The sequence below is a fragment of the Spermophilus citellus genome, assembly GCF_964194105.1.
Source record: "Spermophilus citellus genome assembly, chromosome: 14".
In the NCBI taxonomy this organism is placed as follows: domain Eukaryota; kingdom Metazoa; phylum Chordata; class Mammalia; order Rodentia; family Sciuridae; genus Spermophilus; species Spermophilus citellus.
The window spans coordinates 76,460,577-76,487,486 of record NC_138194.1 but is presented as its reverse complement, the minus strand read 5'-3'; the positions used below and the strand labels follow the sequence as shown (position 1 = coordinate 76,487,486).

General features: G+C 34.0%; 1 protein-coding gene across 1 annotated transcript in view; it reads right to left on the bottom strand.

The window, feature by feature from the left end:
* PKHD1L1 (PKHD1 like 1) overlaps window positions 1–25,670 on the bottom strand; it is a 141,818-nt gene extending 116,148 nt beyond the window's left edge. Inside the window, exons 1-11 of the mRNA XM_081266473.1 lie at window positions 25,545–25,670; window positions 23,611–23,700; window positions 14,190–14,334; window positions 13,148–13,256; window positions 11,427–11,484; window positions 9,576–9,669; window positions 6,718–6,771; window positions 6,096–6,169; window positions 5,147–5,189; window positions 1,549–1,619; window positions 34–144 (exon numbers count right to left, since the gene is read on the bottom strand). Coding sequence (XP_081122599.1) covers window positions 34–144; window positions 1,549–1,619; window positions 5,147–5,189; window positions 6,096–6,169; window positions 6,718–6,771; window positions 9,576–9,669; window positions 11,427–11,484; window positions 13,148–13,256; window positions 14,190–14,334; window positions 23,611–23,700; window positions 25,545–25,617 — 922 coding nt within the window. The 5' untranslated portion in view covers window positions 25,618–25,670. The remainder of the gene's footprint in view (window positions 1–33; window positions 145–1,548; window positions 1,620–5,146; window positions 5,190–6,095; window positions 6,170–6,717; window positions 6,772–9,575; window positions 9,670–11,426; window positions 11,485–13,147; window positions 13,257–14,189; window positions 14,335–23,610; window positions 23,701–25,544) is intronic.
* Between the last annotated feature and the right edge of the window lie 1,240 nt (window positions 25,671–26,910).

Genomic DNA, 26,910 nt, shown 5'->3' with positions numbered 1-26,910 from the left:
ATAAGTTAGTATATTAAGCATCATGAAAAATACCTCCAACTAGAACTTTCACTGGGAGATCCGTTTGATCAAAGAACCTCCCACTTATTGTTAGTATGGTGCCACCTCCAGTGCTTCCTTTTGAAGGTGAAACTGTAGTGACCTCTGGGGGAAAAAAATCACATTAAATATCATATGTCAGGAATATCAGGCATCATCCCAAATGCTTCATTTTAAAAAAAAATTCTGAATTACCTAGCCACAGCACGTAATTTAGTGTAGGTAGTGGATTACTAATTGAGTGAATTAAGTGTTTCATTATTTTGTCTCTGATGCAGTCCTGCAAAGAGGATAATAAACATGGCTTTCACTGACACTGACATTCAATGGGTGACTGGGCTTTAATGGTGACTAGTACTAAAGAAATGATTATCAGGAGACCAGGTGAGTAAGGAAAAACTGAGCTGAGTATAGATATTTAGCTCCAAAAGAAAACCCAGGCAGGGTACAGTGGTACATGCATGTAATCCCAATGGCCCGGGAGGCTGAGGCAGGGTTAGGGTTAGGGTTAGGGTATCTGGAGTTCAAAGCCAGCCTCAGCAACTTAGCAAGGTGCTAAGCAACTCTGTGAGACCCTGTCTCTAAATAAAATATAAAAAAGGCTGGAGATGTGACTAAGTGATTAAGTACCCCTGAGTTCAATCCCCAGTACCAAAAAAAAGAAAAAGAAAAACACAGAAAGGCAGGTCAAACGCCTTCTCTTCCATAGGCTCTTGAAGAATGCATCTATGCTTAAGGACTAACATTTTATATTTATATTTTTTCATATAGTAATACATTTAACTATGATTAGACTTTCTGTGGCTTTGTACATAAAAGCTTTAGGTATGTTGATAAAATAACCCAGTACATGACAGACAGCAAATTCTTACTAAATATTTTCTTATTAATGACTTCAAAGTTTTATGCATTATATGAATTTTAAATAAATTTCTAGGAAAAATCAAGATATTTCACATTTGATTGATTCTAAAACGTACATTTTTTCACACTTTAGTATTTGTAAAATTCAAACATATCTCTCCATCACTCCCGACTGGGTATGGTTCTTGCGGGAGGGTTTGTGCTTCCTCCTGCCGCTCTACTAGGGAGACTATCAACCTGAGACTTCTTGAAAATAATTAAATTAAATTAAACTAAAATCTTCTTGAGAATTATTTTGGATCACACTGACAGCACAAATCTGAGTACTGGTTTGTGGTTTAAATTAACAGGAAAACTTTTTTCTCCTTTTTCACCAACAACTAAAGTTGAGATATGAAAATTTTTGTGCTGTCTCTGTTAGTGTGACAAGTTCATTTTTTCATCTTACACAAAGAATGTAGTTTTGGGTGTCCTAATTTAATGTCAGCCTGCTTTTAGATTCTCCATATTAGGTATTTTTCCTTTCCTAGCAGTACATAAAATAACATAGTATACCTTAAAGTGATTATTACCTTTGATTTAATAAAATGAAGCATAATTACTTCTTTCCATACACATATACAGAATGAGAGAATTGTCACATACCTGCATATGTTTGAAACATTGAAATTTTATTCAGAGAGGAAACAAAATATGCCATTTTCTGTGGGAAACTCCTGTTTTAAAAAAAAAGGTAAAATTTCCAGCTTTTAAAAATTTCCTTTATTTTAGGATTTTTTAAAAACTATAGTGATAGAGATCATCAAATGCCTTGCAAAGGAATGCGTTGAAACTTTTGGAGGAAGATAAAAAGTTCCACATCTTGATTTGGCTGTTGGTTACACACACACACACACACACACACACACACACACACATATACACATTTGCCACAGTTTAGTATAACTGCTCACTTCAAATAATATTAATTGGTGTATCTTGTCATGTGTAAATTATTCCTTAAAAATGTTGATTTTAAGAAACTATATTGACAAAAGCAACCATAAAAATAACACAGGAGGATGACCTTTTGTAACAGCTGAGCTCTCCTGCTAAGAGTTTTCAGTTTATTATGTGATTTGATCTTGATGTCAACTACATGAGATAGGTGACAAACAAAGAATTTCTTTGAATTTCTCAAGGTTACAGAGCCAATAAGCAGTAGAAACAGAATGGGTGGCCAGGCAGTTTGAGCAGAGAGCCCTGGCTCCTAATCTGGGTACCACACAATGCTCGCTCCCCTGTCCATTGATTAGTGTGAGATACAGATGGATGAGAGCAAATTAAGAAAAATCCACCAGGCTTACATCATCCTTAATAAACACAAAACCTTATATTTTGATAGACACTTACACTTCCATAACCTGGAGGGATAGGAAGGGAAAGAATCCTAGAAATTAAATAACTTCAATAAAATTTATAATTAGAAAGTTTAATAAATTCAAATGAGAATTTCAAGGCCCAAAATGTATTCAGCATAATAATACTACATCAAACTAGAATCTAAAGGGATAATGTAAATCTTCTGGTTGAGATCAACAATGAACTTCCCTGCAAATCTAACCCAGGCATTACAATGTACATTTGTAGGACTAAAGAGTCTTTGGAAATATTTTATGCTAAATTAGTTATTTAAGAAGTTCCTACTAGAGTGTGTAGATTTGCAAAGATCTGAAACCATGCAAACTTCAAAAATCTTATGTCTGGCCAGATCCTGAATCTCAAAAATTAACTCTGCTTCTTAAGTTAGTGGGAAAATTGCCTCCTGAAATAAAATTTGAGTGCAATTTATTTTGGATGACACTGAGGTGATTTTCACTAATTCATTGATAATGACTAGGCATTTCTCAATTAAGGGCAGCCTCAGTGAACCTTATCAGTTTGAAACAGCTGTCATTTGAACTTGGGGAAAATAGCAGAGAGAAGGTTGGCTATTAAAAGAGATACGGAATGGTGCCACAGTGATCCTTAATTGGTTCATTTGATATTCAGGAATGCTCCTGAAATTTGTAAATGTGAATTTTATAATTTATAGGGTGGTTTACCATTTTAAAAATGTTATGTAGTATTGAAAACTAGATTTTTAAGTAGTAAATATCATATTTTTAACAGTTATCTTAAGTTCCTGAGAATATTTTATATAGAAACACAATTTTCTCAATTATGAGGCATTAATATCAAAAGTTAGCCATTGGCTTTAAAAAAGAAATCATATAGTAAGATCACAGAATCAATAATCTAATGCAGTATTCTTGCTTATACTATATGTGAAATTTTCTGGCAGTTTTAAACAAGAAATTTCTGGGCCTGTTAATATGGCATATTGATTTATTTATACTTAGCAACCATATTCAGGCTTGATCACTCAAAATCTATTTTTGGATAATTATTTCTCTTATAGAGACATATGATGGATTTGGCAAGGAATATGTGTCATACAAACTTAGAACTAAGAAGTCTTTTTTTTTTTCACCTAAGCAAGAGTGAGACTAAGATCCTAAAAGAAGTATATATAGTTCTAGAAATCAAGCAAAATTTAATAGCTGCTTCTAACATGTTTTTCTAATATTTTGGGGGAAAATTACATTGCCCAGCCTTAACAAGTAATATGTAAGTAGTTCTGTCCTCACAGAGAATAGTTGTTAAATCATGGGGTTCTAGGTCATTTGTCTCATTATACGTTACAAAGGTGTATATTTGCACCATTTCTGTATCTTCCACTCTGATTTGCTCTTGAATTATACTATTCATCATGGGTTTAGTCAAGTCTATATTAGCTTATAAAACGGCATCACTTTGTATTAAATGTTTTGTTCCTAGTTGTCTAGCACTAGATGGTCTCTAAATATAAGGATAGTGGATTTTAGTCCAACTGGAATTGTAGTTCCATGCAGGGATGGACTGATTATGACTTCCTCTTGTAATCTGTGAACACTGAACAGGAACAAAACCTACTTTGATTGTAGTATTGTCATTCTTTTCAAACTCCTAATTGCTGAATCTCTCTTCTGATACAAAAAAGAAATCAACAGATCTAGTTTATATTGACATTAAATGGTAAATATTGTTGGTCTACTATAGTTATGTTAGTATTGAATGGCAAATAATGCAATTTATTTTAATTTTTATTAACAGTCTTATTTTCTCAATGAAAAACATTGTGACATTTTGGGCAGAACAATTCATTTAGGTTTGGCATGTCATGGTATTGCCCACTAAGGGATTTAACATACCCAGTTACCTTGACAGTCAGTAAATGTCCCTCACACATTTGCAAATGTTTCCAAGAGTGTAATTATCCTGCATGGCAGGGAACCCTGTCAGGATGTGAAGTAGTAGTAAGATGTGGTATCGGTGGCTGAAACCTTTGATCAGTCCTGGAATGACAAGCTCAGGTTCTAGAGTTGGACTTCATGGATCGGCTTACCTAGTATTGCTTCTACTGGCTGAATATCCTTGGGAAAATTATTTAACATTCCTCTAATTTTTCCAGTGAGTAACATGGGCAGACAATAGTTTTCATTTTATAGGTTGTTTGGATAATTAAGCTATATAATGTATGTAAAGTGTTTAGCAGCATGCTTACCACTAAAAGTTTATTACTATTATTATCTATAATACATGGTTGGCAACATGTGTTAAGATTTTCATATTCTGATACATCTATGAACATATGAAAGTCATTGAAACCAGGAAGCAAAACATCTGGAAATGAGTTACAGTTCTTCTAAAAACAATAAATGTATGTTATTAACAATCATGTTAAGATGTGCAATTGAAAAGTCTACCATTTTTTGCAATAGTATTGCATTGATAGGTCAAAAGAAAACCTCTATGAGAATATTGATCAAGAGATTTTATCTATGCTAATATTAACCAAATCAAAATTTAATTACTTTAGTTATTAAAAGAATTATAATTAAATCATAAGAGTAGCAAGAAATAAAATAAAACTTTTCCATATTACAGTTAAAATGTTTTATCTGTTGTTTAAGTTAATGGTAAATTCCCAACAATTGAAAGGTCATGTGTGAGACACAAATTTTGAGTAAAAAGGAGTCACTGACACTTTAAATATTAATTTGGAGGGAAGAAAGTATTTAATTCTTTAATCTATGCATCTATTGCACAAAGTAAATACACATTTTATTTTATTTACCAAGTTCAATCAATTATGAAAACTATTATTTACAAAGTGACCTACCTTCCATAATCACTATCTAAAATAAAGCTGACATTGTGATGACCTGGAATTAATTAAAATACACAATCAATTAAATTCCAAATCACAGGAAAACGATAACTCTATAATGTAAAGCTAATTTTTAAAAGTGGAAAAAATATAATATAAAAACTGTACTTAAACAATGATGCATTAGTCCTCAAAGAAATAAAAGCTGAACTGTCTTTAAAAATTACCTATAATTTTTAAAACGTGCATAATAGGTGTCTTGAGATTATAGCTAGAAAAATTGACAAAATATAATTATGAATGAATAATAATAAAAGAACAGATAAATAACCATGTGACCCTGACATTTCTTTTATTCATTCAGCAGCTACTTAATTGTTCATATCCTCTGTGAGGAGTTGAGAGATGCAGGGAGCACACAGTGTGTCCATCTCCTTATAGAGGCTACAATTGTCAAGAACAATAACACAACAGAGAGCTAAAAATTGTTACAAACCTAACAAGGAAAAGAAAAGCAGGATTTGAAAATATAAAACCAGATCAAAAAGCTGATTTTCTGAAGACATATATTTTATATAAAATTTTCAGGATGGGATGTTTACAAAAGGCTGAAACAGAAGATAGGAAACTCATTCAAGATTTAAAAGATGGATATGTCTGGGGTACATAGAGCAAGGGGAAAAGAGAAGCATGAAATTAAGGCACTAGATAAAACAGCAGAATTAGTCATGGGATCCTCTGGGCAAAGAAAGAAGAAAAAAAAAGAAACCTAAAGAAGTTTACTTTATATGTAAACCTTAAAAAGAAGCAAATTCATAGATGCTCATATGAAAGTGAAAGAAGCATGATAGAGAGGAAATAAGAAAAAAAAAAAAGATAAAAACAGCATAGAGGTGCATAGGAAAACCCAAAACAGGGAAGTAGAATCAAACACCTTTGAAGCAAGATGATAGATACTTACCAATGTAAGTTGCAGTTATCTTACAAGTCATAGAACCTATGTCTCCATTCGGATGATCCAGTTTTAGACCATACCTAACAAATTGTATATGGTAATATTAAATTGTATAGAGATGCTATTTGTTTTAAATGTTACTTTTCCCTGAAAACGTCTCATTAATTTCAGAATCTGTATTAGGATGGAAACCATTGGTACAACTAAAATTTCTGCAAGATGAAAATAATCCCCAGACTTCACTAAAGATATTTAAAGAAAATTTCACTTAATAGTGAAATACTTTGTGAGTAGCTTTGATATTGCCATTAGTATTTCTTCTAAAGAATTTTAAATATAATGAAATAAAATACTTATTTGTTTATGATATTTCTTAAACCATCTTTCCTCATAATAAAATAAACAGCCCATATCATACTACATTGGAGACAGAGGAGAGTATAAAGTAGCACTTAACTATATAAATGAATGCTAATGTATAATATAAAATACTATGTATAATATAAAATATTATCATTCATACTGTATTTTAAAGCATTTAGCTATGTAGCATTGCTAACAATTACTACTTAAATTTAGTATGCTTATCTCCTGTTTATAAAAGAAAAAAATTATTTTAGCTACTTACAAATTATCAGATTGTGGTATAAGAAGCTCACAGGGCATTCCTCCAATATAAACTCTGCATAAATATTTTTATTAGAAAATATAAAATTATGTTTAATATATTATTTTAAAATGTTCTCCTCCCATCAAGCTAACTGGTCACCTTATATAATTTACTCTCAATCAGAAATACCATTGTTTGTATCCATATAAGTACCATTATTAGTATCCATCACTCATTGCTTCAAAAAACATCTAGTGAACATGATTATGTGTCTCTAGGTACTGGATTAGTAAGTGTGGGACTGCCCTGCTCTTGTGGGGCAGATATTTTACTGGGAGACCCTAATAGTCATGATATTCTTCACGTATTTGATACGTTAGAAGATATTAAGTACCACAGGAAGCACTTGCCTATCATGTATGAGGCCCTAGGTTTAATTCCCAGTACCACACACACAAAGTACTATAAAAAAAGAAAGCATAGAAACAAATAGACTTATCCACTTAAAGTTCAAGAAATTTCTATTGGAAAAGTTCCAATAGAAACATAATCTTCAAATAAATGTCATACTGATAGAACCTGGTGCTACTGGAGGCTTGTAGGTAACTGGTATTATATTTTTTGCAACACCAGAATAAACTACCCAGCTTCTGTGACAACAAATTCCAGACTCAAAATAAATTGACACACAAACTTAAACTATAAAAAAATGACTTCCATTTGAAGAGAATACTGAACTTTTAAATATACTTTTACACACAAGTCCTTTCACTTGACCATTACGCATGGTTTATAAAGCAAGTAAACTGAATTATTGTGCCCATTATAGAGGAGCATGAGTTAAAATTCTTCTAACCTATGTTATTCCAATTCAATAAGAAATTTAGCAGATGACACAAGCTTTCATTACATTTAATCCTTGCAACCATCCCATGATTCAGTAACTATAATCCTTCTATTTAACAAATGAAGAAATTAAGGCAGAGAGTTTAATTATGACAGTAGAGCTCCCAAGGCATTTCCTTGTGCCTGAGTTCCATTAGGAGGAGTCAATAGCGAAGGGCTATGCACTAGGCAGTTCTGTTTTCCAGACCTTGTTCATTAAGCCAAATCTCCAAATTCAGATTAGGGATAAATTATAGAGGACCTATTACAGAGATACACACCTGCAACTAGTGAGGGGTAGAGAAGGAATTCAAACCCAAGCTCCCACACTTGGCAATTCCCACTGGTGGTATGCATATACATATCTATCAGAATTTTTTTCACATGATCTTTTGGATGAAAAGCTCCATAGTGGCACTCATCCCTCTATTCATTTGTATCTCCTCGGTAATTTGTTCCCAGTCAGAATTTGGAGATAGCTGAATGGACAAGATCTGGGAAGCAGATCTCCTAGCTTCCTGCCCAGTACACAACTCTGCTATAGACTCCTTCCTAATGGAATTCAGGCACAATGAAATGCCTTGGCAGTCTTGGTGCCCTAATTAACGTGGTGCAAACGAAATAACTGAGTTTCTAAGAATTTCTCATCTGTCCATTAACAGGCAAGTGAAAAAATTTCCTACGCATATATGATCTGAGGATTTTCAGAGTACAAGAGCTAGGTAGGCTTCCCTCTGGCATCACTGATAATCCTGATGTTGTGATTTTATGAAGTAAGTTTCATTAATTTCCTGGTATAAAACAGAAATAAAAATCAATCACAGTGGGGGAAAAAAGTATTTCTTTTTGGAAGTCAAACTTTCTTCTCCCTGGCATCATTATGACAAAGCATAACTAAGTCCTATTTAAGAATTATAATGTTAACCATTTATAACAATTATATTGAAGCAAACAAAATCTTTACTTATACTCAATTGTATATATAAAACATTCAATGAGTTTCTAGTGGTTATTTTCTTATATACAAGGAATCAATATGAACATTTCTGGAACATGATAGCTGCACACAAATGTAATTTAATTGAGAGTTCTACCTCATAGAATGCCAGACAAGTCACCTTGATTTCATTTAGCAAAATCTTTCAAATTGCTTGTCTTACAAACTTATGTATGCATATGTATGTGGGTATATGAACTTTTATATTTGATAATCCTCTAGTTGTTGCCTAAATTGTTTATTTATCTGTTTTATACATGCATTCACTAAGCATGAAACATCTTAAAAGCTGTGTCACAAGTCCATGCTTACTTCTGCAAGAAATGAACAGGGCTTTCCTTCTTCTAAGGCAGGACTGAAATATCCCCATATAAGCTATGGGAGGATACTCTAGTGACAATGTTAGTTTCCATTCCAAATGTGGACAATTAGATTTTGATGTTAGTTAACTAGCCAATGTTGCAATCTTGTCCACAGTTGGTAAACAGAGGAATCAAGAATCAAACCCTAGCTTGTGCATGAATTATTTTTCCTCAGCATTTTTACAATACTTGTACAATCAGTACAGTAAAGTGCCAAATAGTGTGCTAGAAGGCTTGGATTCTACTCCTAAACTTGACTAGGTTATGTGATCTCCAGGCCTTAGGTATTTTGAAAAATGTACAATGAGGAAATTAAATGATAGTCTTCGATTAATAGAGTTCTATGACTATAAATCAATTACTATTAACCTTGCTTTCATGTGCTCTCTATTAATAAAACCCATCACAGTAAAAGAAGGAATTATGTCATACCAAAAAAGAAAGGAATACAGACCATTGTTTCATGTCAATGAATCAACCAACAGTCTATTTTTCTTCCTTTAATGTAGCTAAAGAAATACTGGCTAGTCCCTTCACATAATTGTGGGTCTTAATATCACTGGATCTATTATTGTTGGAATATCATATCTCATCTATTAGCTATAAGAACATATTTCCACATCAAAAATTACCTCAAAATTCTAACATTTTTCCCATTTGAGCTTAGTGCAGTATTACTTCCATAGACATCAGTGAAAATTCTGCCTTGGATTGTTATTAGTGTACCTAAAAACAAAACAAAAAACATGAAAAAGTTCTGTGTGGTTCTGTGTAAGAATATCTCTCCATATACATAACTCCAAAACTCTAGATTTTTCACAATAAAACCAGCATCTTGACATTTATTTCTAATGTTTTTCAGAGTGTTCAGCATTTGTCAGAAAGTTTCAATAAGTAAAGCAAAACATTGAATGAGTATCTACAAGTCTTTATAGATTAAAGAGGTGTATCACTGAAGACAGGTTACATTTTTAAGTGAATATTGTTTGGGTCAATAGTAATTTATTTGAAAAGATAATGATTCCTACTTTATACTGAAAAATAAAACAAACCTTAGGTGAAATAAAAATTAAATATAAAAAATAAAAATTCCTGAAAACTAGGTGAAAATTTATATAATCAGGATGGCAAAGTCTTCTACAGCATAAAAATGAAGAAACGAATAATAAAGGTTAAGACCTGTAAGTTTGAAATAAGAATTAAAAGCCATCTGATGGAAAAATAATACATTTTCAGAGGAAATGATAAATTTAAGAAAATTTCCCACATGACATATAAATATTTAATATATAAATAATCCTTCAAATAAAATTATTAAACTTAATATAAAAATGGCTAGCATTAAATTAAGCCAAGGAGATATTTCTTCTTTATTTAAGAAGGAAATGCAAGTGTTCATTCAATAAGACTAAAAAATAAATTTAATGACATAAATCAAATAATTAGAAAAAAATTAAAACTTACAATATTTTTCATATAAATACTTGAAAACAATTAGTACCTACAATTGTCCAGGTGGTAAAAAAAGACAATCTCACATATTTCTGTTGGGTTTATAAACTGGTATAATCATAGTTATGATTATAATAAAACATTGGAAGTTAGCTAAATGTCCAACTAGGGAAAATTAAACACCTTATAGTAGATTCAGATGTAGTCATTGAAAATAATTTTTAATGTTTTCATTAAAACATTAAATACATGGTAATACATAATAGTGAGTACATGGTAATAATACATAATAGTGAGATTCACTGTGACATTTGTACATGCACAGGACATAATTTGATCCATTTCATTCTCCAGTACTTCCCCTTTTCCTCCTCTCTTCCCTCCCCCTTGATCCCTTTCCTCTTCGTTCTTGGTCTCTCTTCTATTTTTTTCTAATTGGTTCATTATAATATACTCAAAAGTGGGATTCATTGTGATATACTTGTACATGCACATAGCATTATTTGGTTGATTTCATTCCCCAATACCTCTCTTTTCCCAGATCATCCTCCTTGTCCCTTGATCCCTTTCCTATATTCTGTTGGTCTCTCTTTTTTTGTGTGTGTGTGAGATAGAGTTTTTATTCCTTTTTTTCTCTTTAGTTTCAGCATATAAGAGAAAAGATCCACCCCTGACTTTCTGAATCTACTTAGCATGATGCTTTCCAGTTCCATCTATTTACCAGCAAATGCCATAATTTCATTCTTCTTTATTGATGAGTAGAACTCCTTGTGTATATATACCACCTTCTCTTTATCCGTTCATCTATTGATGGACACCTAGACTGGTTCCATAACTTGGCTATTGTGAATTGCACTGCTCTAAACATTAGTAGGTGTGTATCAGTATAGTATGCTGACTTTAAAAACTACTTTTTAAAAAATTGATAAGGATTTTACAATCAGAATTTTCAGATATTATAACACTTTATATACTGAAAAGAAATTAAATGACCACAAAACCAAAAGCATTTTAGCTATAATAGAACAAACCTGGAGTTCCAGATAAAGGTGTGATACTCATTATTGTTGGGGTTCTGAAACTTTTTGCCTGTAAAATAATAATATTAATAAGCAGTCATTTCTATTTCAATTTTATGCAGTAGAAATACTTCTTAAATTGTTTATATCTCAACAATATTCAGAATATGATAGTCAAAATATTTTCCTTTCTTATAAAAATAAAATTTAAAACATTTTCTGATTTTACAAAATATTTTCCTAATCCCCTAAAAATTCTCTTTAATTTCAAAATATTGTTAGCTTGAAATTTTAACATTTACCTTGAGAAAGAAGTCAGTTTTACTGGCTGGGATTTTATAAAACATCATATTAAAAATAATTGCTGCATAATGGACTATGTGCTAAGGTACGCAGATAAATATTTTTTAAAACCCTTAAATATAGTACTATGTGTCAATTACTTTTAGATTGATTTATTAATTTATTTCATATAATTCTCACAATGATGCTATAAGAACCTATTTGAACTCTGAATTACAGAATTAAGACACTTTACAACTGAGGAATCCTATGGAAGAAATCTCCCACATCTTCTTGGGGGAATTTTAAGACTCCTGAGTTATGAGAAATAATTCACTAAATAGAACTGAGTCAACTATATGAGTCCTCCATCTGGGGGAACGTGTTAGAAGTCACTGTTGGAGACTGACTTGGTTCCTGGCTGTGACAGAATTAAGAAAACCTCCTTCACAATGAGTGAAGCAGGAATTCCAAGCAAGGGGGAGACAATGTTTGTGGTGAGGAGGGTAAAACTGAGCTGTTTAATGAAGATGGTAGAGAGACCTATTGAGAGGTTATTGCCATAACCAGGGGAACGATGATAAGACCAGTATCAAAACAAAGGTCATGTGTGAAAGAAGAAGAACTTAAGAGCTGAGTCAGAGGATAGGATCATTACAGTTTGGCTTCTGAATGGTTGTGCAACCAAAAGTGAAGGTAGAGAGAAACCAAGGGTAGTAACAAGTTTCTAACTTGAGATGGAGAGAAATAATCAGAGAAAAAAATAGGCTGAAGGAGGAATAAGAAGAAGTCCAGTCAACTTATTCTGAATTTAGCTCATTTGGGAGCCATTTAAGTACGATATTCAAGGAACCAAAACCTGGCTCCACATCTAGGTAGAAAAATGGGAGCCAGAAATATATGGGAATCAGAATCATCTCAAGGACAAAGGTCATTATGGTTTTGCTTAGCATTCCATCTCATATTGGACGATTGTGGTATTCAGAATCCACCACTTAACACCTAAATACAATTTTTAAGAATATATGAGATGGTGCTTAGAAGAAAATGTAGTTTTACAAACACTTCTATTCATGGAAATTAAATCTGAGTGGAGGTTCACTATATTAGAAATTATACAGAGAAGAAAAGTAATTGTGTTGCTGTTCAAGATGAAGTGGTGAATCCTTTGAAAATAGGAAAAGGGAGAATAAAACTAAAAGCAGAAATAAGAAAAAAGTGTGACCAAGAAAATAATTTGAAAGTATAAATATTTAATTCATTAATAAAATTAATTTAACGGAGGAGGAACAAACCAGAAATAAAAGAGATTCAATTACTATGGAGTTTCAATTACTGGCGGATATGGAAAGAAAGAACTTGTCAAATCAGAAAGTAAAAACCTAGTTCTTACAAAAAAGAAAGAAAGAAAACAAGCTCAATTATTTGTAAATAAGAAAAGATCCACATACATTAAAGCTGCATGCCCAGCTCTTGATATGACCTTTGCAGGTGTTATTTTCTGCAATAGGAATCCCATCCACACTGACTCTAACAGTGTAAGAATCTTCCGGCATTGCTCTGGAAGGCAAATGAAGAATATATGAGAAATGTAATCATTTTATTTAGCGTATAATATTAATGAAAAATACTGCTCCAGATCACGTTATTTTTGAAAGTAAAAATGTCTAAAATTCAAATTGACTTATAGCCAAATTCCATGTGAGAAGGGGTCCATCCTGAACCACTCCATGTTGCAAATTATAATATCATATGGCTCAGCAAATGCCTAGTCTGTGTTTATTGGTGCTAATTAAAGAGGATAACAAATAAAATAAAAAACAATAATATTCATTTAAAAGTACTAACATTGCCTTGGTATATATTTCATGCTGTGTTTTTTTTAAATAAAGTATTAATCAACTTTTCCCTTAAGGAAGCTTTTGATGCTGAAAAACAGTTAGCATGGGTAATGTGGATGAAATCCTCTGGATTATATGCTGTTGCTAAGGTCAATACTGAAGATGTTGCAATTTTAAAAAATTAATTTTTTTGCCTAAGATGCTAATAATACACATCAATTTGGGCTAAAAGGAAAGAACTTGAAATGTCACTATGCAAAATGATCATCTTTAATCTTAATAACTGTGAATATTTTGAACAAAATTAATCAAATTAGACAGGAAAGCATAATTTTGGTATTTTGAGGTACATCATTACAATTTAATAGTAGCTATTTATCTCCTAAAAGAGCTCAATAATGATAAGATAATGGCTCTAATAAAATGAAAAAGGATATAGGATATATTTTTATCATGCCCATATGTGGAAAGAACATTATAATTGAATATAATAAAGGTATAAAATGATCTAAACATTATGAAATCAAACATAACTGATAATCAGAAAGATTGCTTGCAATATACAGAGTGACAAAACTTTTCCAATACCAATATGCATAAACTATTTCTGACATCAAAAGAATGATGTTATTAAAGATACTTTGAAACAGACCTAGTATAGCATGTAATTTGAGTTGAATGACTTGAATCTTTTTCTACATCACAAGTAATTGACCGGAAAGAAGAAACTAATTGCACACTGTTTCCCAGCTCAGCGTTATCAACTCCAAAGTCAAATTGGTTTGCTTGAGAGAAACCTGGAAAAGTAAGAACACTCAATTATTAATAACAGAATTCTATCTTTAGAGATCTATAATTACAATAATCTATTGTAATTCAGTATCAAATCATTCAATAAATAATAATGAGTTGTTCTGAAGTTAGTTGTTAACCGACTGCATATTTTTCCTATGATTATATAGGTTATCTTGTTTGGTAGCACAGAAATTGGCTTAAGTTAATTCATTCACAAAAGCGTTATGGCAGAAAACACACACACACACATACACACACACACACACAGACACACACACACACACACACACACACACACACACCATCACCACCACCACTACCACCAAATACCCATGCTATATGTGGTAGGGAAAACTACTGTTTAAAAACAATGGACTAAAGGACCTAGAAAGAGTTGAGGAATATTATTTATAATTCCTGTGAAGTAAGTCTTAGGTGAAGACTTGTAAAGAAATAGTTTAGGTAGGAAGGGATAAGGGAAAGTAAATCTCGAAGAAAAAGAAGCTGGGCATTACTGAGGACAACTGTAGCTCCATCGTGCTGGAATTTCTAAGGAAAATATAGAATGCCCTTCTAATGAAAGAATCAGTGGCAATATCCTCATTGGTTAAGGGTTCCCCCTGGGGGATATAACTTTTCCTGCACTTTTGGGCTGCACATAGGTATATTCGACGTTGGTTCCAATGTCCTAAGTCACATGTGAGTGACTTAGAGAACTTCAGGCAGGAAAGTGGAAGCATAGATTGAGTCAAAGTACTCAGGGAACTATTTACCACAGCTGTGAACTAGAGTTAAGAACAAGAGGATGTGAGTCTAAGTATAAAAGGCATCTGGTACAGTCCATGCTTTACACCATACATATCTGCTTATGCCCTACATTTTAAGCACATTCACCAAGTCTGATATCAGTTTCAGTCTGGTAGCTAGCTGAGAGCTCTACTAAAGATTTAACACTAGAGGGTTAGTGCAACAAGCCACAGGCCACCCTGCCATACATAACTGATCCTGAGTCTATAAAGAATACTCACCATGGCCCCTCTCTATCACACACTATAGATTTACCTGTCACTAGCACTGCAGATAATGGAGACACTAGCCTTCATCTTTGGGAAATCTGAATCCTTAATTGCCTTACCCTTGTTGGATTGCAGTTGATGCCATTGCTTACTCACAGTTATGCAAGCCAAGAGATGCTCCCACAAATATCTTGAATTCCAGATACACTCCTCCTTTCTGCACTAAGCAAAAACATTACCTCTTCCTGATAAGGAGAATTGATTATCTCTAGAATTGTACTAAATATTCTAGATATTTTCAAACTAATTAGGTAGTAATAATAGTTTCAGTTCAGTTAATAGCTCAAATTGTGATCCCTGGTGGAGGCCTTCTCTACCTGGAAACTAACACTACAAATACAGGATAGCCTAAGGATGCAAGTAGAGATAGCAAAAATTCAATTTCTGGATCAGTGAGAGTGATGGTGAAGGGAAACACTCCTTTGTTTCCAGATCCATGCATTCTATCTGCTGGGAAATAGGAGCATATATCTTCACGGTTCAATGCATGTGGAGTACAATGGACAACAGAAGGCCATTTCACAGGATATTATCTGCAACCTGGCATCTTGGCAGTGGCTTAAATTGGCTCTTCTATCATTCTATTAGGCTAGATATTTCCTAGTGACACAGGTTTTGTGGTCATGTGGTCATTATTACAACTTTCTCACTATTAAATGAAAATATTTTGTGGAATTACATGACAATAAATCTGATTCTACAAGCTCTCAGAAGATGGTGCTGGCAGAAACACTGTGGAAAGAGAAGGCAAAGCCCATATCTGGAGTAGGTGTCAGTTCCAGTGACAAGAAATCTCTACTCTTTTCATTAGAGAAGGGAGTGATGTAATCCACTTTTCACTTAGTAGCAGGGTGGACTTCTTGAGGGTAGTACCCTCTAAGAGCTCAGTGTTGGTCTCTGCTACTGGCAATAGGGTAAATTATTTGTTCTTGGTGGAAATAAGTCCATAGTGTTGGTCCATGCACAGCCTCCACTCCATGCCACTTTCTATGGCACTGAGATAGCCAAAAAGAGAAGCTCCGGATGAGTCATCTAGTCGATCTTTTTATTGCACTCTTCTGTGTGGGATGCTATAGGAGTTAACTTGAGATACGTAGATTGGCATGCTTTTTGCTCAACTACTTGGATCCCTTTAGCTGTCTCTCTAATTTTCCTTTTTCTGATCTTCCAATTCTGTTTTCAGGACCTGGCCAACTTGTCATCAACCACTGCCTAGGAGTCCATTAGAGCCTTACCTTGAATGACTGTTCCCTCCATACAAAGTCACTGATTATGTGTGCTGCTCATAGTTCTCCTGACCAGGGAAGATGACAGTGGAAAGCAAAAGGCTAGAGTGACTTCATAGCATTTATAACTGAAATCAAAGGTGATGCCACGAAACTCTTAAGCAAGACACAGGTATAGATGGTCCTGGAAACTCTTCAGAGGGAGCTTGAAAGTATCTAAGGGAAGTGCATTTTAAATAGAGGAAACAGAATGTGCCAAAGCCCTGTGGTGGGACCATATGTGTGGATTCAAATATGAGCAAAGTGAGAAGTGGTAACAAATTAAACCAGAAATAGAGGCATTTAGGTTATTTTTATGAGTGGGGAACCATTGGGGGTTTTGAAACAGAGGCACAGCCTCATCCGACTAATATTACCCTAGATTCACTGGCTGCTGTTCTGAGAAAAGAGAAGCTGCTTCCTAGTAAGTCATGGAGAAATGGGTGGGATTAATATTTTGGCTGGGATTCAACAGAAGATTAAAGAACTATAAATACAAGAAATAAATACTGGTAACACTTTTCAGGAATTTACTGTAAAAGGAAGCAGAGAAATGAGGTGGTAGAGAAGGGAGTGCAGCAAAAAGGTCAGTGATTTTGCTTTTAGGTTTTTCAGGTGGGTGAAATAACTGTATGTTGGTATGCTTATGGGCATGACCCAATAGAATGGGACAAATGGATGTAAATGTAATGTAAAATAGCAGAAAATTATTTTAATCTCACTACATGTGCAAATTCAAAACTACACTTGGAAGTGGACATTAACTACTTTTATGCCACATTAAAATTTTTTTTAATATTTATTTTTTAGGTGTAGTTGTCAATACCTTTATTTTTTTATGGGGTGCTGAGGATCAAACCCAGGGCCTCACACGCTCTAGGCAAGGGCTCTATCACTGAGCCACAACCTTAGCCCACATGCAAAAATGTTTTATTATTGAAACAATATTCACCTTTGAAATAAAACTTATAGATGAGATCAATTGGATAGTATTCTACTAATTAAGCCCTACAATTAAGTATTCTTCTAATAATATGTTAATGACATATCTAGACTAGTTTGCAAAGAGAATTGCATACAACTATTAAATTATCTACAATATAATATTTTATAAAACTAAATTAGTAAACAGTTTTTGCCCAGATTACTTCAAAATCTAAAATTCCTAAAGTCTGAAATTTAAAAATTGTCTATTTAAAAATATTTTTCTAGGACTATTACAGGTACTTAACATTAGAGCACCAATTTGGTCAACATGGTGACTAATACTATTTTTGAAATTATAAAAAATTTCTTTTACAGTAAAATATTTGCATTCATGTTATTAATATAAGTTTATTAGCCATTTAAATTTCATATTACAATTACCTACAGACTATCTTATCCCACAGTATAATAAACTTAACCTTAGTAAATAAGAAAAAAAAATAGTAAGCCTAGAGATGCAAATTTAAGTCTTTAATTCCTATTTACAAACTATTTATCATGCTGTAAATGACATAAATGTCCTACTTATAATACTGTAAGATATTTTTAAGATATTATCTTAAAATGCTGGAAGTCTCCAGTATTCAACAAAACAACCATTATCACAATTTGTGCTTCACGTTAAATGGTTTCAGTAATTGAAGTGACAGAGGGAGATTGGAAAACATTTGTGGTGGGACTCCTTTTTAAATTACTGGACATTTTCAGTGTTTTTCAAAGGCTCATTAGATAATATGAATACAATATTGTTTAGCTTAGCACAGGACAAGAAGTAGGACTTTCCTGAGCCAAATGTTCATCAAATACCAAAGCTTCCAAACTCCAGCCTTGGTAAAGCTGCCTGTGAGGTGACATTGGGCACAATGACAGTACTGTTTCATGGGAAGGGTCCATGTTTTGGACCTTGACACCCTGGATTAGAATCCTAGCTCTAGCACTTCCTTGCCAGTATGTCCTTGAGCAAGCTATAAACTCTCTCAGCTCAGTCTCCTCATCGGAAAAAAACACCATAACCTACCCTATTAGAAACACAAAGTGATAACTTATATATCACACTTAACAAGGTGCCTGGCTCAATAAGATATCAGGGAAGAAGAGTTCACTAGATATCTGCTCTTACTAGTCACCAAAAAAATCCTGAGATTTAGGTTTAGCAACAACATCTATTTTCAAAATAACACAGAATCAGTAGTTGGGCAATTAGGATTTGAGCCCAGTTTGCAGATGTCAGTGCTTTTACTCCAAACCTTATCTTTTTAGCATCTCTCCTATCCTTCCTTTGTATGTGGGAAAAGTAAGAAGAAACTCAACAAATGGGATTTTAATAAATAGTACTTTATTCCTCAAAGGTTAAACCTTGATCCAGCAACTCATTTGACATAAACTGATTATGAATAAATTTTACATATGAAAGAAAGATATTTGCATTGAATTTGCAGATTTGAAAGTAGAAAGACAGTTTCTACTAAAATGAAACTGTGAAAAAAATACATGAAAACAGCAAAGAAAGCCACTCTTTAACACACTCTTTTGCCAATTTCTGCTTATCTTTGGAGTTCACATTGAGTTTGGAACACACAGAAGGACTGCTGGCAACTAACTAAAGAATGGAAAATTTTACTTGTGGTGTGGTACAGGATGTGATATATATATATATTTATTTATTTTTCTGTTAGGTACATGCCACATCAATGATAGCATAACATAGGTCTGCTCTTTAGCAGCTATAGTCCTGAAATAATAATACTAGCCAAGGATTCTTTTTAGCTTAGGAATAGTATGTCCTATGTATGTATGTATGTATGTATGTATCTATCTATGTTATAGGAGTAAAATCTACGAAAAATATGAAGTAAATAAGTAAGATCCATAATTCTCTTAATTTTGCTTGAAAACACAAATAGAGGTGTATTCCTAATTTTTAAACTAATCCCAATGAGGTAAAATGAAATACAAAGAAATCACTTCCTAAAAGAATTTTAATTTAGAACTATAATTCTAAACAAATAATCTGGTACAAAGAAGACACCTTTGGAAGCCCTCCAAAGCACAAAGATTACAGGAAGGGTTGGGTGTACCCTGGAAACAGAAAAAGTTGAGGCTTCAGAGGGAAATTCCTGACCTGGTGATGTGTTCTTTTTCTTTCTTTTTTTTTTTTTTTCCTTCTTTTGAAGAAGTACTGGAGACAGGAATTGCCAGACACACAAACCTGGGTCTCCTGATAGCAGCAATCCAAAAGTAACACCCATGTTGCTATCATGGAAAATATCAGTGTTGTATAAGCAGGCAGTTGTTATGTACAATGCATACTGTTTTGGTTTTTCTCTCTCTCCCTCTCTTTCTTTCTTTTTTCTCTCTCTCTTTCAACAGAACTGGGAATGTAGAAATCCACTGAAAAGTTGTAACATTCAAACCAACTGGGAGGAAAGACACAGCTGATTAATGGAAGATAACTTCTACAGAATGAAGCCAAGCCTATAACATGAAATCAAACAATAGGAAAAATAAAAGAGCCCTAATATCTACAATATATACTATATGATGGGTATCTTAGATAAATTTTCCTTTTCAATATTCTCAATAGTACTAAAAGGTAGAAATTAATAGCCCAATTTACTGATGAGGTTAGCCAAGGCTCAGAGAAGTAGTTTTCTCTGGTCACATAAGATGCAGAGTGGCAAACGGAATTGAAAGCCAGACTGGACCAAAGTCCATGCCCTTTCCATAACATAAATTTTATATGATTCAATACTTCAGTTCAACAAAAATGTGGTGCCATACATGGGAAACAAGTAGGAAAAAATGACCAAAAGTAAAATGTTAACTCTCCTCATTTCACTGTTTTTAAAAACAGGAAGATAAATATCAAGGAAGACTATTGAGCATGGCTACAAAGTCACAAAAGCATTATGCTTACAAATACTCCACAACTCTTTCTTCCTCATCTAATCAGTCTTCTTAGAAGATAAAATTATTTCTAAGACATGCCACTGATCAAAACAATTCTTTTTTGACTTCTTAACTATAAAACCATATACATTTGGCTTCTTAAGCAAACTTTTTTTTTAATATATTGTCTAAAAGGTCAACATTGTGTTTGGAAATAGTCAAGTGGCATTGGAATACTCCAGAGTGTTAGCAGCAGATTTTCTAGTGGGTGCAATTTCAGATAACTCAATTTCCAAATCAATAACTTTCCATAATATTTAATTTTTACAATGATTTTTACAAAAATAAAGTATTTTAAAATCATATTGGACCAATATTCAGGTAATCATCCAGAATTTACAAATACATTTGGAAAATGGTTTTGATTGATAAATTATTGCTGCTGTGTGCAATTATAAAAACAGAGTATCTATCCATCAGGACGCACAGATGAGTTATGTGAAGGTATTCTCTTAAACTTTTTTTTCAAGTTCATTCATGTAGTCATAGTAGCTCTGATATGTTTTGTAAATTTATTACCATTGCTTTGTACATTTTCCATATACATCATGTGCACCCAAAACCCTATATTAAAATCTGTATTTATTTAAAACTGTGTTATTGAGGTATGATTGATAAACAATAAACAAAAAGATGTATATACTTAATGTACTATATACAACTTGTTCAAGTTGAAGATAAATAAATATACACCTATGAAACCATTTTCAGAAGCAATTCCATAAGCATATTCATCATCTCCAAAAGTTACCTCCTGCCATTTGCATTATTTCTTAATTTTTTTGTTGTAATAAGAACACTTGATATAAGATCTTCTTTCTTTCTCTCTTTCTTTCTCTCTCTTTCTTTCTCTCTTTCTTTCTTTCTCTTTCTTTCTTTCTCTCTTTCTTTCTCTCTCTTTCTTTCTCTCTTTCTTTCTTTCTCTTTCTTTCTTTCTCTCTTTCTTTCTTTCTTTTCCCTCCCTCCCTCTCCCTCTCCCCCTCTCCCTCCCCCTCCCTCCTCTCTCTCTCTCTCTCTCTCTCTCTCTCTCTCTCTCTCTCTCTTTCTTTCTTTCTTTCTTTCTTTCTGAACCAGGGAACCCAGAGGCACTTAACCACTGAGCCACATCCCACAATCACTTCCCTCCACCTTTTTATGTTTGTTTGTTTGTTTGTTTGAGACAGTTCTCACTGAGTTGCTTAAGGTCTTGCTAAACTGCTGAGGCTGGCTTTGAACTTCTAAGCCTCCTGACTCTGCCTCCCAAGTCACTGGTATTACAGGCATGCACCACCACACCCAGCCTAGCAAAATTTTAAGTATATGTTACACTATTGTTAATAGACACTAGGATGTACAGTAGATTTCTAGGACTTCACTCATTTTGCATAACTGAAAATTCATACCCTTTGACCAATACCTCTGTTCCCCTTTCTCCAGCCCCTGATAACCCTTATGCTACTCTCTAATTCTCTGAAGCAGTAAAAACATTATTTAGACTTAGCCTCTGAGAAAGATATATACCAACACATTTTAATTGACTGCAATGTGCAATTAAATCAGGGAAAGGGAAAAACCAATAAATGTGGGGTGCAGAAGTCTGCTGTTCAAATATAACTTCACTCTTCCATAATTCTCTGCCAAGAGTCTTCAGAAATTGAGACTGACACACTTGGTACTTCACTAAGAATCCTGAGCCTAACTTCCTCAGAAAGTCATCTATCACCTAAAAAACAAAGGTGATAACTAGAGCAATAAGCATAGCCTTCTAAAATGCTTTAAGAATAGAATGATTTATCTTCCCTCTTCCTACCCAAGACTGAGCTGGATCAATGTACTTAAATTCCAGCCATTATTCCTAGATAAGAAAAAGTTTAAGCTGGGAGACAGAAGGAAATAGTTGGGTATTTTGAGTTTCTTTGATTTTAATCTGAATATCTCTCTCTCTCTGATGACATTTAAATTCCAGTTTAAAACCCAGTAGCCACTAAGCACATCATTTTAGCAGTAATTTACAATATAAGGAAAAGATAGTTCAAGACATCTTAAAAGTAATCTTTAACAAATACATTGTTTTCAAATCTTTACTCTAGAAAAGAGCACTTTAACCCAAAATACATTTTCACAATTCAGGAGCATAAACATTTTAAGAATATCATTGAGAGATTGGATTCTCCAAAATATTAGAAATATTTAAAAATGTACCAATATATAGCAAAAACAATTAAATTTCTTGCTTTGTCAATTATCTGACTCCAAAAGAAAAAATATCCTTATTTTAAAAACCAAGTAGAAGATTTTGTTCATCTTTTAAAGATGTTTCTTATCTTACAAAACTTCTCAAGTATCTGAATACTACTATCATTTATATTTCAAAGTTCTTTTGGCTGACAGAGCCACATATTTCTATTTAATACTAGGAGCAGCTTCTCGTTAAATATATTTGCTGATTGCCTTCTATATTTTCATCCTAAGACCAGGCAGGGGGAAAGAGAATCATACATAACTTATGTCCTGATGAAGCATGCGATAGGGGTTAGGTGGCATGAGAAGGGATCCAGAGTTTTGCTTTCTATTGTCTTTTATCTTTCATCAACATTCTATTTCTTTATCAAACTTTCTTTGCATTCTATCTCAACAGCCCCCAAATGCTTTATTTAATATAAAAAAATAAGTTAGCTTGTTATTAGACTCATGAAAAGTAAAGCAAATAATTACATAGTTGGGCTAAAGATATTCCTTTCAATTCAATTATTAAATCTAGATCTTACTATTAAACAAGTAATAACAGTAAGAATTCAGATGATCAGATTAAGAGTTTGAGGGATTTTATTAGCCCATCAAAGAGGGTTAGAATTTTACTGCCTTGGCCAAGTAGAGAAACAATGCTAGCTGGGTTTTTAATTTATTTGTTGGTTGGTTTTGTATAGGGCTTTTTGTTTAACCATAAATTTTAAATGTAAAATAGTATTCCTTGGCACTTGTGCATGCATACACACAGACACACATGAACAAGGATTGATACCTTCTCCTTTGATAGTCAGCCTTGTTGCTCCATTTATGCTGCCATATTTAGGTAGTACCTCCATGACTTTAGGGATTACTTCAGAGTCATCTGAAAGATAACGAAAGTGCGAAGAGTTAAAATCATCAGGTTCTTCATTCCCAGCACCATATTTTGTGTCACATATCACAACATCATAAGAGAACCATTGTGAATATGATAGGACTAAAAGTAAATACATATAGGTTTTATTTTTTGGCTCAATGACTTGACAGGGATTGAAGTCATTAACTCAGTTAATATTCACCAGCTTTGTGCAAAGTACTACCTTAAGTACTCCAAAGAGCAAGAATAATACAAAATCATTTTCATCCTTCTTACCTATGCTATGATAAAACACTTATTAAACCCTTACTAGGCTTGGTAGCCCACAGAGCAGCAGACAACACTACTTTGGAGAAGTAGATCCTTACCAAAGCACATAAGAAGTGCGGTGGTATGTAGGCTGAAAGAATAGTCCAAGTATAAAGAGGAAGATTGTGTTTTAAAAAGAAATTGTTTGCTGTGACAGGATGTCACTTCAGGAAAGATAATTTCTAGGATCTTTCTAGTGCTTTGATGATGCTGAGTTCTTAGTGAGTGCAAAGACCAGTAATTCTCTCAACAAACTAGGTTTGCTTCCCGGGGATACATCATTGCATTTCAGTCCTAACTTTCCAAAAGTTTAGCTTAGACAGTACAGAGTGAAAAATGGGAACAAAGTGTCCTGGGTGACTCAGAAGGAGCATTTCAGAGTACAGCTTGGGCTATACTGGTTTCTAGAAAGAAGGAATTTCCCTGCTGCATGTTGGAGGAAAAATATGAATTAATTAACCTAGTCCTATCATGAAGAAATACAAAGGGAGTTTGAGATAGGGAGAACTGCCTGAGCAAACAGAGGGTGAGGAAGCTGCTTGTTCTTTGGAGAAGTGCAAGCAATTCTTAGAAATATCTTGAAGATCACCATGATTGAAGTGCTTAATTTTCTGCTTAAACTATACTGTTCTTGTAATTTAATTATAATTTAAAACAATTTCTCAGAGTGAGTTGAAAGATTTAAGCAGGGAAACAAAGAAAGGCCACAGAGATTAATATTTTGAAATGAATGTATGAAAAAAAAAGTTAAGGAAATTATGATTGATAGTTCATTCCTTCTTGGAAAATTCATAGTGTGGACTTGACCTATAATTGCAAAAGTTCTCCAACATAAAGGAGATCAGCTGCCAGCCCCCAGACCCAAAGCCTCTGTACTTCTGGTCTCTCTTTGCCAAAAGTTCCAAGGTATTCCTCCTTGCAGTATCTTGGTCACTCCAGGCAACAGACAGACAAGAATAGGGAACCCCAAGGAGGGAGCAGGATCCTATCTCCAGACGGTGCTGTGTCTATCTCAAGTTCATCCTCCTTATCTCCAAACACAACTCCAATTTCTTATCTTATCACTCTCTTCCCAGCCCTCTTCTGGGTATTACTTTGAAGACACCGGGTAGCTGCCCTGGAAGTGACTGACATGTGTTGCCTTCCTTCAATGGGGAAAAGGATCCAAGAAGAGTGAGGGGAGGAATAAGTCAGGTTGTGTCTGTCCACCCCTCTCCTTCTCCCCAGCCCAATTTCAGTTTCTTTACAACTATGTCACTTTGAAGGGAGGTTCCACAATTCGAACAGCATTACTGATAAATTAAAAGCAATCTTTTAGGCTCTCTCTCTATTTTTCTCTATCCTTTCTGTTACTCTGTCTCTTTCTGTACTTTATCTGTCAAGCCTAGTTCTCAGGTCTTCAAATTGCCTGGGATCTGCCCCCACAACCTGGGTCCAGAGCAGGTGTCAGGTGGTCCCACCTCTCCTGCGATCCCGAGAGCAGGGGTATGGTCTACACGGACCTCTTTTTGTTTGCCTCCCTAACTCCCTGACTGGATTACCTGAGTGGGGATCCGCGGCACGCAGGAGCAACGCCCAAAGACCCCAGGTTCCCAGGAGCCACAGGTGTCCCATCGCAAAGCCAGTGCTGCAGAGTCTGCGCTGGCCGCTCGCAGCAGCTGCCAAGAACTCACGCGCAGGACTATCCCTGGAAGCGCAGGCGCCCCGCCCCCGGTTTTTGAGCTGTGACTCTGGAACTTGGGCGCGCGCGCGCACACACACACACACACACACACACACACACACACACACAGAAAACCAACAGGGAAAATCAACTGGGCCCTGGTATTGATAACCCACGGCTGTCTCTGTAGGTATAAATGCCTCACTCTTTGGCAAGAGGGATTGGCGGTCAAGTTCTCCATGAATGCCACGGCTTAACTTTTAAGTTCCAGGCCTGCATAATATTATTTACCCTTCCTTGGTCATTAATCCTCCCCAGGTAGATTAATTGTAAGACTTGCTACTCCTTGACAATCATAATAATTGATAATCTCAATAAGTCCCAAACACTGTAATAGGCACAGCCCACAACAATCTTGTTACGATTGTTATTTTTATTATCCTCACTGATCAAGCAATCTCCTGAGGCAGAGTGATGCTCAGTCATTTTCCTCTTTCTACTCTATCAAAAGAGCGAGAATCTCCACCCACTTCAGCTTTCAGATTTCCCATTTTAAAATGTTTGGTATTTTTACAAGATATTTAAGGAAATGGAATATGGATCAAATGTTCAAGGATATTATGGAATTGTTCATTTTGCTAGATAGGATGATGGTATTATTTTTAAGTAGGAAAATGTTCATGGGTTATGGACTTCCATGCTGAGTTTTTTTAGGTTTGGGGTGTCCTAATGACTGGCATTTGCTTCAAGTGGTCTGACCTAAGGAAAAATGTGAGATAAAAATCTGGAAAATGATGAAATAAAACCTGTAACTTTTTAAATAATTTTAGAATTTACGTGTACATATGATACGTTCCACTTTCTATAAATTTGAAACTATTCATAAATAGAAAATATGAATTCTTTTTATTTACTTTTCATTTTTCTTTTGTTATTCTTTTTCAAAAATACCCTTATTTTTCTTTCATGACATGGTCAATTCCCTACTTATGCTCTCTTTCAAAACTCTTTTCATCTCAAATGATTGTTTAAACAAATTTCTTCCTATATCACTTGTAATAAATCCCCTTTCCTCCTGGGAGATGACAGATAAAACAATCCACCCAGTTAAATTTGCACCCCCCCAAATAAATACATTTGACTTTAACATAAATAATGAATCTCTTTCTATGTCCTATGCAATGTTTAGGATATACTCATACTAAAAATTATTCAGTTAGTTTTATTTAACCTTCAAACTTATC